Below are 13,105 nucleotides of genomic sequence, written 5' to 3' on the forward strand. Positions count from 1 at the left end.
AATCATACACACAGCAAACAGACGAGCTCTTCACAATCAAACATTTTACATACACACATGCAAGACGATCATAATTTTAGTAGCGAGCAGGTAGTAAGGGTTTACTACGAAATACCAGACTTATGACAATAATAACATAGTTTTTTAATAGTAATCGTCCCCTTATCGCTATGTTTATCGTTTTTCTTTTGTATGAATTCCATGGCCTACATAATTTAATACATACAGATACAATAGGTCGTTAAATCGATTCGAAAGTCTAACGGTGCAGAATTTTGTTAATCTTGTAAAAGAGACGCGCGCGCGCGAGATTGTAATATTTATTTTATATATATTTTTATTTTCAATAATGTAGGGGTTATATAAGTCATTATATTTCTGTAATACTATCTCTTAAATGGTGGTCATTTTTATCATTTTTATCGAATATAAATGAGACATTCAATATTATTTAAATCATATCGTACATGATACATAATTATATTTATATTAATTCTAATATTTATATATATCTATAAAATATTAAAATAACAAAATAAACGTAGCACTTATAGTATATCTTAATATTAATGCATCGAGCACGACGAGTTAAATCGTCATAGAAAATTTTTGTTAGCACGTGCAAAGTGAATTTTCGATAATTAAAGTATAAAGTTTAATGGCTTAAATTAAAAGGACCTTTAAATCGATTGACTTTCGAATCCACGACTTACGGTGTTCTTTTTAAACGACTAGTCTCGACGATTAATTATTCTAAGCACGCTCGTTTGAAAACGAAAAGCACACTGATTTGTCTAATTCATTATTCGATACTTATCATTTTAACTGTACTGTACTGTACTGTACTGTTAATACTAGAGATTATTAACATATTAGAGTCGTTTAAACACGTTTCTTTAGTTTTTCATTTGTGTCTGGATCATCTACGACTGTTTATCAAGTTTTTAAGCGATTAAGAGACTACACGAGGACACAAAGGTGTGTAGCGTATGTGTGTACGTGTATGCGTGTACGTGTATGCGTGTGTACAATCATTCGAAAATATAAATATGGCAGTGATTATACATACATAAATTTATTTTATATTCATTATCGAGTATCTCGCGTTAATGTGAATTCTGTTGAAACGCTTATAACACGCTGAGTATCAAACACATTTTGCATAAATCGATATAAACATATTGTGTATAATTTTATAAGTGATTTATTTTATTTTTAATGTTCTCTCGTTATGATTTGATAATTATGAAATGATAATAAATGAAATCAATGTCTTTATAATTTGACGAGTATGATAAACTACTCAACGCGTTTAATAGATTGGACAATATTTTTACTGTATCAAATATTGCGTTATATATTTCGAAATTTTGTATACGTTACGTAAGTTTCTTATAAAAAAAAATTAAAAAAAGGTAAAGTCAATATCGTCGATTTTTTAAGCTTCTGATATTTGTCACACATATTAATATGTAAATCTTTCCTTATTTTTTTGTGGTTTTTATTTTATAATGAAAAAGTGACGTGTTCATTGGAACAATTATATATATCGAGTGTCCTCGTAGTAATGTTTAAATTTGAGACGGTATTGCGTAGAGAGGACGATAAACGATTTCTCTATTTGGCACTTATTAGAGCTTAAAATTTATGTACATACACAGATACACGTTTTAAATGTTTAAGTTGAATATTTCATCGGATAGATTATTTCGTACATTTTATTCCTTCGTAAGTATATAAGTACATACCTAGATATACGAGTTCGATCACGTATGTTTACACTGTATATTATACAAACGATCGAAACGTGGTTTATACATTGAGCTATTTACAGTAAGTCATCTTACAATTCACTTACAACTTACGTCCGGACGTATCCGACGATTTACCGGAAGAAAACGAATACAAATTTGGAAAAGATCAAACCTATTTTTTTATTTTTACTTCTTTTTTTTTACCATTTCCATAGATCGATTTTTCTCCGGAATCTCGTCGGTCGATTAAATATATATATTTTAATTTTATAAACTTCCTTTTTTATAGTATCATTCATTTGTGTATCCCCATTAACGTTTTTTATTTACCTCATGCACTTCTTAGTTAGTTAAGTACTTCGAATGTATTAATAATAATTATAATAATAATAAAATAATAATAGTAATAATAGTAATAATAACAATAAAATTAATAGCAATAATAATAGTAGCAATAACAATAATAATTATTGAAATCATAATTATAACAATAATATCAATATTAATAATATTAATAATTATAATCAATATGTATATTAAAAGTACAAGCGATAATACTTTCAACTTGTTTACACGCTTTTTTTTCACGCGACTTTTCTTCTTCTACTTTTCTTTTTTCTTTTCTCTTCGTATTTTTTTTTCTTTTTTTTTTTTTTTTTTGATCAATCGATGAAAGAATCGATTTTTATATTTTCGCAATATATTTATATATAATATATTTCTTTATTTCTTATTTATTTTCGAAGGAAGAATATTCGTGTGTTCGGCTTAGCCAGCACAGGAGAAAACGCGATTTCCAGTTTCCATCTATATAACTATAGTAATAATCGATCATACGCGATTATATTTAGCGAATTATGAATAGCTACGTCCGTCCTTTTCGATATAGTTTAGAGATTAATTAACTTGCCTGGTGCACCATGGTAAATGATACTGTTGCGTTCGTCCATTCGGTATACGAAATAAATTTGGTTAATGCAAACGTCCAATCAACGTGTTTATGTTATATGTATATATATACATATATATATGTACAATGAAACATAGTGATTTCAATTTCCTTGTTAATACGATGCGTTTTCACTTACAATTACAATTATTATATTTATTGAACATAAGAATTTTTAAAAAAGAAAAAATAATGATCAAAGTGTAGGTATAATCTTTTAAAGTGTTGGTCAGTCAAATGAATTATTTCCGAAATTAATTGACCACAGAGAAAAACAATTTTTCGAATGAGTAGTAATCTAAGAGAATATCTATTCTTACACTTTTGATTATTGTTCTTCCTTTATATAGAACGTCATAAGTTTTCCTCCATGAATACGCGATACTGTATGAAATATTATATTTTTTAACATTCTCCAGTAGATTATTTCCGAAATTATTTGACGATAAAAAAAAACAGTATTTCCAATGAAAACTGATCTCGAAGACCTTTTTGTATAGTTTTAATTTTTTTTTTTTTTTTTATTTTCTCTTTTCAAAGAAAGTCATACGTTTTTCATCCTGTATACCCGATACTGCATGGAGTATCATATGTTTTAATTTCTCCAGTCGATTATTTTTGAAATAATTTTACGATAAAAAAGAAAAAAGAACATATTTCCAATGAAAACCGATCTCGATAAACGAGTATCGTTACAACAGCTTCAACGTTTTGATTGTTATTATTTTTTTTTAAATATTTTTCTTTTTTAAGGAAACTACACTTCCAAACGTATACTACTATCGTAGACCATAATAAAATGAACACAATGGTCAATCGAGATTATTGTACGATGTATCGATCGTTTCGGTGTGGAAGTGGTCGGTGTTGGGGGGGGTGGTGGTGGTGGTAGGTTAGGGGTTTCAAGGGATGATAATAATCGTTCGCGAAAAACCGGCTACATTTATTTCAATTAACGTTTTTATTCGCCATCATTCGTCGAATATTTGGAGAGATAATAGTATATTGTAAATACAAAGAAACAAAGGGATACTTTTTTTTTTCTGATATATATCTGAAATCGTATGTATCTATATGTATTAGATATTACGTTTGCGTAACGTTAGCTAATGGTCAAACATTTTTTCTATTCAATCACGTTTGCGCGAAATTTAGCTTTGGATAGGTGTATTCATTAATTGTGAGATTCGTATGATAATAAAACGATCGAATCAATTTGATAATTGTTTAAGAAAGATAAATGCACAGAAATGAGACATTTGTTCGTTATTTTATCGCGTATATGCTTCGATCCATCGTAATCGGGAAAATGCGGATACAAATAATACGAAATTATTCTATTTTATGTCATTATCATATTTGTAATCATCGAATTAATATAAATAATTGATTTTATCATGACAAAGAAATGAGATAGTTAACATTTTAACGTAATCTAATAAATGAACGTCATATTTTTTCTTTCTCTTTGTCTCCGATTAATAACCGAGATAAGTAAAATTTGAATATGTTCGAAGGTGAATAAATAAGTAGTTAATAGGTATGGCACGTAGAAAGGTATCTACTAAATTTAAAGTAGAAAATGGCAAAACGATTAGCCCGTCGCGTTTATAATATACATTTTCGCGTTTCGATCGATTTCCAGCTCGGGAGATTGCTTTCGTTATATTTATTAATCAGGCAATTACGAGAACCCGACGGGGTAAAAGAGAAATTACTGACCAAGTTGAAAAGACGGTTTAGGTATCGTAATTCGGGACAATATATATTCGGGCAAGTTGTATAGTGATGGTAAATCGGTGGTCGGACCACTCCTAACGGAGTAACGCGTTTTCCTGCTTCACGATAAGCGACAATACTTTTCCGGCCGTCATCCTTATTATGAATGGCCCGTGTTAAACGAGGCGGGAAAAGCTCGCAAGTACATCGCAAAATGATGATACAGACTGTGTGTAACCGGATCTCTTCTCTTCCCTTCCATCTACTACCCCTTCTATAGTAACTAACTTTCTCTCTTTCTCTCTTCCTCTTTCTCTTTGGTTTCTTCTCTCTTCCTATATTTCCCTTTCTATTTTTCTCTCAACGCAGTACCAGATCCTCATCCCTTTTCTACCTGCGTGTTACATATCGAGCTCGTTCAACTACAAGACTCCCTTGCGTCGTTCCGAAAATTTCATCGCACCTGACTTTTCTATATATATCTGTTTCTTGTTTTGAAAATATGATCATCGTGAAGTAAGTATATCATGAAAACATCATCGTGAAAAGTGTTATCAAACTTTCCAAATAAATGGAAAATTTTTCTATTTCATTTCAAGTTATGAATTGTAATATTTTATAATCATTTTTTATATGCTCGGCAACGAATTGTACGAAGGAAATATAATTTAATATTCTTACGCGCGTAATTTATCTTAGTTGATTTTTATATTTGTTTTTTTTTTTTTTTCTTTTTTTCTTTTGGAGAATATAAAGTGTATCTATGGATTTCGTTTTTTATTTCTTGTTTTTTTTCTTTCTTTTTTTTCTTATAAATTGTAATCTCGAGGATCGAATGATTTTCTCTCATCGGAAGCTTCGTTTAATTAATGAACAAGTGAATTCGTTAATGCGCACGGAGATTGTTCGGTCGAGTTTATGTTTCGAGGAAATGGAGGTAATTAAGAGAAGTGTGAAAGTGAGAGAGAGATAAAGAGAGAAAGAGAGAGAGAGAGAGAGAGAGAGAAGGATAGAATAGAAACAAAGCGTAAAACGATAATACCACTTGCCTACCCTATTCCCTAAAACACCGTAGAATCTTATAGTTCTCTCTTGTTATGTTCTCTTTTGCTATTCACCCGCATATGATAAAAATTGATTTTCATTATTTAAAATATAAAATAAATCATAGAACGAACGTTACACCATTTTTGTGACCAAGTTAATTATCATAAAAATTTGTTTTGAACATAGTTTGAAAATAACCATTGTAAAAAAGAAGTTAAATAAAATCAAGATCGAATTATTATACATAGGTATCATAGATCCTTATGACAAATCGATGATATATATATATATCTACTTCGAAATTGACCATATTCCGAAGTATAGGGACGAAGAAAATCTTAGAATCTCTTTACGCGAATGACCGTAAAAGAAAAGCCAAGGTTTTATTATCGTCGCTTCGAGACGAGGAGAATTCCTTAAGGGAGCGTCTTTTTATTGTTGGAATAATGAATACGGATATAAATTCGTATGGTGGTGGTGGTGGTGGTAGTGGTAGTGTGGGGAAGGGGTGGGTGGGAGTTGTATCAGGATTTACCTTCGAGTTTAATACCTAACAGCGTCGTAAAACTCTTCCCGTTTTAAATTCTAGCAACCATTTTTATTCGCAACTTCCAACCCTCTGACACCACCTCCCTCCCCCCAAATCCTAGCGATTTTTACCGAACGTCGGTAACGTTGAAATTTCTCGAAGAGAAAACTCTTCGAAGGGGTGAACGAGTGCGTGCACGAAAATACATTATTTTTCTGTTGTTTTTTTTTCTCTCTTGTTATTTTTTATTTCTCTCTTGATTTTGTTGTTGTTCATCGATCGAAGTTGGTAGTATCGAAAGAGCAATGTTATGGGGGTGGGACAGGGAAGGGTGTCGTTTGACGGCGACGGTGCGTCGTCTAGTTGCGTGGAATCATGTTGTATGGTACCGCTTAACGACGTCACGGAGCGGTATCTCCGTTACGCCTCGCTTACCGGAGACTGTGGCCGTTCACGCGTCGCTTAAACGTAATCCCCATGTATGTATATACGTATATTGGTATGTATTATATATGTTATATGTATATATTTAATATATGGGGAAGAGAGAGAGAGAGAGAGAGAGAGAGAGAGAGAGGGAGAGAGAAAGGGTAAGAGGTAGGAAGATTATTTCAGGTAGTCATTTAATTTAATTTTGGAAAAAAAATGTTATGCTACTTTTTATAGAAAATGAAAATGTATTGTCGAGATATATTCGTTTAGAAATATAAGAGAGAGAGAGGGGGGGCGAAAGATTGCGCGGAGCTGTAATTTTTGAAAAATATTATATGCTAATTTTATGGAAAAAGAAAATTATTTGCGGACGTAAGTTTAGGAATAAGAGAAAGAGAGAGGGAGAGAGGGAGATAAGGGAAACAAATTAAATGAAGCAGTAATTTCGGAAATGTAATTTTTGAAAAATGTTATGCTAATTTTATAGAAAAAGAAAATGTTTTACCAACGTATGTTTCGAGATGTGAGAGAAAAAGAAGAGGAGGAATTACGTGTAGTCCTAATTTTGAAAAAGTGTTATGTTAATTTTATTGAAAAAGGAAAGTAAAGTATTTTACAGACATAAGTTTAAAAATGAACGAAATTTATAATATTTTTCAATATTATAATTATCGTATTTGAACTCTGTCGAATCATAAATAAAAATTATACAAAATTTTCAAAGTTTTGGATTGAACGAAAATACTGAAAAAGTATTAGATTATATTACAAAGGTCTACATTAATGCTTTGAAGTATTAATAATAATGATATAGAAAAAGAACATATAAAAATTGTAAAATTAAAATAGAGAAATGAAGAAACTTTGATATATTTTTTTTAATATCTATAGTCATTGAACAATGTAATGGAATATCGTAACTGAGAGAAATGAAAAAATGTGGATTACATTTCTGGATTCTCGGTTATCCTTTTTTTTCGTGTAGATTTTTTTCTCTTTTTCCCCCAATATCTTTTTCTTTTTTGTGTTTTATAATGAAACACACGTATTTCTATATTTTGTTTCTTCTTTAAACGATCGATAACGTATCGAATCGATCAATTTATAGGTCAGCGAGATGGTTCGTGTGTAATTGCGATCGTGTTTCCCTCTCGATTACATTTGTTCAATCTGCGAAATGATACCTACGAATAGAAGCGAAAAAAGCAAAACTGTTTTGATACTTTTTTAATTGCTTTTTCCTATACGAAGTGGAGAATGGTCACCAAACTTGTTACTAACTAATTTATGTACTTGAACGTAAAGGTAGTCCATGTAATTGGTTTTGATGTTGGTCTCGGGTAAACTTTTGATCGATTGGATATCGATACTTTTAGTATTCCTCTGAATCATCCTGTAATCAAGATATTTAAAGTATCCGGTGCCCTAGTTTATAGAACAGAAAATTAATATAAATAATTAAAGGTACTTTGTAAAAATATTTTTAAATGTAAAAAATATTTTCCACGCGTCAAACGTTGATTGTAACATGGGGGAAAATAAATTTCTGAAATAATAGAAAATGAGAATTCTTTTGTAAGTAATTTTATCATTGAATATTCTGACTATAAAGTAAACGTTTTCGATTGATTTCGAATTTTTCTAGAAAATAATTTAAAGAATTTAAAAAAATAAAAAGCATTCTACGTGTATAGCATGAGTCGATAAAAATTACTACCTAAAATAATTCGTAACTTTATTGATTGATTATCGAAGAATATTTTCATGAATTTTATTTTATTCATCTCTCTGATGTATCCTTTGATATGTTGCATATTTTATTAAAATGTTTTTACGCGTGCAACCAATAGAACACGAATTATTTTATATATTATTTTTTATTGATTCATCCTGTATATATATAACCGAATGATATATAATAACTAACTAAAATCTTTTTTCTTTTTGATTATTCACTATGAATCGTTGATAATATATATTCGGGTATCGTTCTTTGAATACTTTTGTTTCTGGATAATAAACTTACTACAGCAGGTATCTTAGTGTATCTTCAAATTCTACAAGAATATGCATAATCTTTCATTATCTTCAATTCGACCTACTTTAAAAACTTCATTTTCCAGCGGAACCGTTAAATGTAATCAGTAAATGAATTATTAAATGACTACAATGCTGTTACAAAATTTGTTGATCAGTTCAGTATCCATGGCAATAATGATTTCAATCAAACTGATTATCAAATATTAGCCTCCCATAAATTTGATTATTTTTAAATTATTTATAATAGATTGTACAAAAAATAATAGTTTATTACTCAAGTGTTACGCGCCCTTAAAAAAAAAGAACAAAAAAAAAAGGAAAAGAAAAAGTAGAAAGTAGAAAGTAGAAAGTAGATCGATGCAAATCGGACGATTTTTCATGCTCTATTTTTCGAAATCTTCCGTAAAGTCCGTTGTGTTGTTCCCTGGTAGATCCTATAGATGTTTCCATTCTTGTTTCTATTTTATGCGTGTATATACCTATGTATATACATGTATAATACATTGTACGTGTTACAGAAAGTTTCTCACATTTCTACGGGCGACATAAAAGGGAACTTTTCAATCTGTACCATAGATTGGTAACTTTCTGCTAGAGACTTTCCGGCCGAATGATACTTTATCGAAGCCCTCTTTGTGCGATCGAAACTTTTCATACTCGGCTTCTTTCTCTTTCTTTTTCTCTATTTCTATCCTTAAGAGAGTTTCATGACCATACGAAGCAGAAGAAAACCCCAAAACAACGTTGAATGCTTTTTGCTTTTTGGGAAAATTCAAAACAAACTCGTAAGAGGAATTTCAAGTTGTTTTACGCTCTCGCTTAGTGGATTAAAAATGAAAAAGGTGACTTTTTCTCTTGTGCAACAAACGTTCCGAGGAATAGAGTATTATATAGGATATGGTTTACGACTGAATTAAGGCTATGGGATACCACCCTTCGATCCAAATTGTTTTTCGTAAGATACATTTAATCAATGAAATTTCCCCACCTTTCGAATACTTTACGATATCCTAAATAACATTGTTTTTCTTTTTTAATATAATATTTTTATACCCTTTAAAAAAACAATTGGCCGGTTTCTTTCGTTCTTAATCTTAGAAACCACCTTTGGAAATGTACAACCGAGTAAATAGAAAATAAAGAAGAGTATGGGAGTTCTAAATTTTACCAAACACACAAATAACTATGTAAGTAACTTCTCTCTACCTCCCTTCCCTGCTCCTTTCTTTTTTTATCGATTTACGAATGGAAAAGGACGAAGTGGCCCGTGCGAGAATAAACTTTCAGTCGGCTGGACCGAACCGTAAAGCTGGGAATGGTCGATTTAACTCCGTTTATTTCTTTTTCTCTTTCTTGCATATATGTACCATACGTACATACACATACACACACAAATATATCTGTATATGTATATATATACCAAATTCAGAAGATAGCTATAGTTGATTCTCTCTATAGGGAAATAATTGAATTCGTAGAAATAAATATTCGCTTTCGTTTTATCGCGAACGTGCCGGGCCAGCGATATCGTTCAAGCACGGAATATTATACGCGACTACGAAGAAGGTTCGCGCGTGACGTAGCATTAATCACGTTTCTTCTTTCCCTTTCCTCTCCTCCCTTCCTCCCTTTTGTTCTCGTTGAAGGAAGACGCAACCCTCTTGGATGTTTCATCGCACAATTTTAAATATCCAACATCGGGGCCAACTGTCTCTCTCGTCGGGTAAATTATGAGTATTCTTTTTCCACTTTTAGTACGATGGTCAAGCTACCTATCTTTCATTTTATTAATATTATTATTATCATTTTTTCTTCTTCCCCCGTTTATTTTTATTCCCATTTCCATTTTTTTTAGTTACCGAGGAATTAATCATTCCCGTTATGGTATTTATTTGTTTTTTTTTCTCTCTCTCTCTCGTCGTTTACTTACACTCGGATTTATTAGCAACGACTCAGATTCGGACAGATTGACGATGTAAGATTTAAGAACGCTGCTGCTGCTGTTGCAGTTGCTGTTGCTGCTGCTACTATTACTATGCGGATAAAATGAAATTGCTCGAGTTAAGCAGGGCTTAGCTTAAAATATCCCGTGCGTTCGCGTGAAGCAGGAATTGCAGTGGCAAAGCTGCTTACTCGAATCCCATTCGTCAATTGTTCCCTTATATCGTTTATAATTTTTTCAGCAATTTCTCGTCTTCTTCTTCTTCTTCTTCTTCATTCTTTCTTTCTTTCTTTCTTCCTTTTTTTTTTCCTTACCAAACTTGATCGAGATTTTATTTCTAGCTTGATAGTTAATTTAAAATTATCCCGATTGTTGGAAGGGTAAAAGAAGAGACGTGATGAACGAAAATTAAATTCGAATATATAACGTCGCTTACGTTTAAATTTAAAAATTCTTTCACGTTGATTGTCGCCATGATAACCTTATCGCATCAACGTAAATATCTACAATGAAAATAGACGGGTATAAAAAGTTTTCATCCAACTTGAACGTATATATCACGTATGTATATCTGTGTTCGTGCTACCGAATATTATTGTAACACCGTGCATACAAATTTCCCCGTAGTATCTATGCCAAGATAAAAAAGCGCCAGTTTCCGATTCGTTTTCGTGCAGTTTTAGAATATGTGAAAGTTAACACCGCCCAATGCTGGATGATTTTTAATCCAACGGAATCGCGCGTTAGATCGAAATAGATTACGCTGCATTGTGTGTGTGGGAAAAAAAAACAGGGGGAAAAGAACAAAAAACAAAAAAAAAATAGTGGAGAAAATTTTTGTTCTCATTGTTTCAATGTTTTTTTTTTGTTTTTCTGTTACAAAATCGTCCTTTTCGACATAACGTTGTACAACTCTTTGACACGATTTCCAACGCCATTTGTTCTATCGTAAATCCAATATGACCGCGTGTGTGTGTGCATGTAGTATAATCATCAGAAACTCATACACAAAAATGTTCATAACTATTGAATTGTTCGGAAAGCTTATGCCGATTTATAAATATATATATATTTGATAGGTAGTTTTGTAAATATATTAAATATAAAAAAGTATTGCTCTTCTTTTTTTTAAATCTGCAAGAATTTTCTGGGGAGTTTAATATTTAATCGAATTTACAATACGAACAAAACTCGGTTTATTTATTTCTTTTAAACGATACCACCGAAATTATTAAGCGTTCCGATTGATTATTATTAGAAGATCTAACGTTTTGATTATTAACTAAATTGGAAAAGTTAATTGAACTATACCGTACACGTACTGTTTCCACATCAAAGCGAGTTCGAGGACTTGCTTACGTTCTACGGACGTCTGCAATCCCAAAATGTGGTTTAATAAATGTCATGTGCGCATGAGGGGTGCCATTAAATCGTTGCAAAATCGCTTTGAATCGATCGGTGACACGCTTTTCGACGTCACCGAGTTTATTTCGAACTATATATGTAGATATATATATATATATATATTTATACGTACGTATGTATAAGTACATACATACATTTCCATAGTAGAGCTTCGCCGTAAATCCATTCGTTGGGTTCTTGTCCCATTTCGTTGGTCCGACGATAGAGCAATTTGTCGTGCAACTAATGATGCCGATTAATATTCCACTAATATATCTCCGGGGCGACATTATATGTATAACAAGCGAAATTTCAAATTAACCTCTCGAATTCGTCCTCACGTATCGATCCTTCCGAGAAAGATGAAAGAGGATTTCTCGTCGTAGGATAACATTTTGTTTATTTCCTATCGCGGATCGAAATATTTCGTGATGTTTATTCAATTCCAAAGATAGACGATTAATGAATATGCAAAAATGATAATATTCCTGCGATGATGATAGGTATTGCCTAATAAAATAAATATATTAATCATTGGTGTTTTTCGGATTTCAATGGGAGAAACTGTTCGATATCGTTCGTACTTATGTTCGTTCGTTTGATAATCTAGCAATTGTGAGATAGCGAGGAACGCGAGCTACTAATTTCGTTCTAATTTACCTTGTAATTTATACGAATGCGTAATATACTATACATACTATACTCTCAACGTATAACAAGCCAATGTAATCAGGAAGTACGGACGCGCTTTCATACATAATTATCGTTTTGCGGTAATTCGGCCACCACTGTTCCTGGGTGGTTGTAATCAAACTCGTGGGTCAATTCGCGAATTACAGGTAATTCGATGTTTAATCGACTTAATGTTTAAAGTTCACCGATTCGAAATTGAATTGCCGATCGATTTGAACACTGCCGAATCCCGTTTGTGTAGCGAATTAATTCGGATTCGGAAATCGGTGCTTTCCTTCCTCCTACTCCTTCCTCCTTTCCCTATTCCTCCTCCTTCTCCTCCTCCTCCTCCTCCTCTTACTCCGCGTCTTCGTCCTCATTTTCATTCCCATTTCATTTCTCTTCTACCAATCGAAGATGTATATTATTAGTTCTTAATTCGCCGTTTGCGGTACGTACGGTGGCATATACGGTCCAGTGAGTATGTATTGCACCGCAACAATCATCAACTGCGGTGCACTCCATCTGATGATGTATGCACTTCCTGAAACAAGAACAGTATATTCTCCTGTTATTCTCCTCATTCTGTATAAATATATATATATGTATAATAGATA

The 13,105-nt window shown here is 31.9% G+C and overlaps 1 protein-coding gene across 7 annotated transcripts in view; it reads right to left on the reverse strand.

Annotated features, from left to right (window-relative positions):
* Nucleotides 1–12,879: 12,879 nt before the first annotated feature.
* LOC122526003 (lachesin-like) overlaps nucleotides 12,880–13,105 on the reverse strand; it is a 217,462-nt gene continuing 217,236 nt past the window's right edge. For all 7 annotated transcript variants that reach the window (XM_043649074.1, XM_043649072.1, XM_043649071.1 and 4 more), the window contains one exon: nucleotides 12,880–13,032. In XM_043649074.1, coding sequence (XP_043505009.1) covers nucleotides 12,923–13,032 — 110 coding nt within the window. In that variant the 3' untranslated portion in view covers nucleotides 12,880–12,922. The remainder of the gene's footprint in view (nucleotides 13,033–13,105) is intronic.

This window comes from Polistes fuscatus, unplaced genomic scaffold (genome assembly GCF_010416935.1).
Source record: "Polistes fuscatus isolate 324 unplaced genomic scaffold, CU_Pfus_HIC Scaffold10, whole genome shotgun sequence".
Taxonomy (NCBI): Eukaryota; Metazoa; Arthropoda; class Insecta; order Hymenoptera; family Vespidae; genus Polistes; species Polistes fuscatus.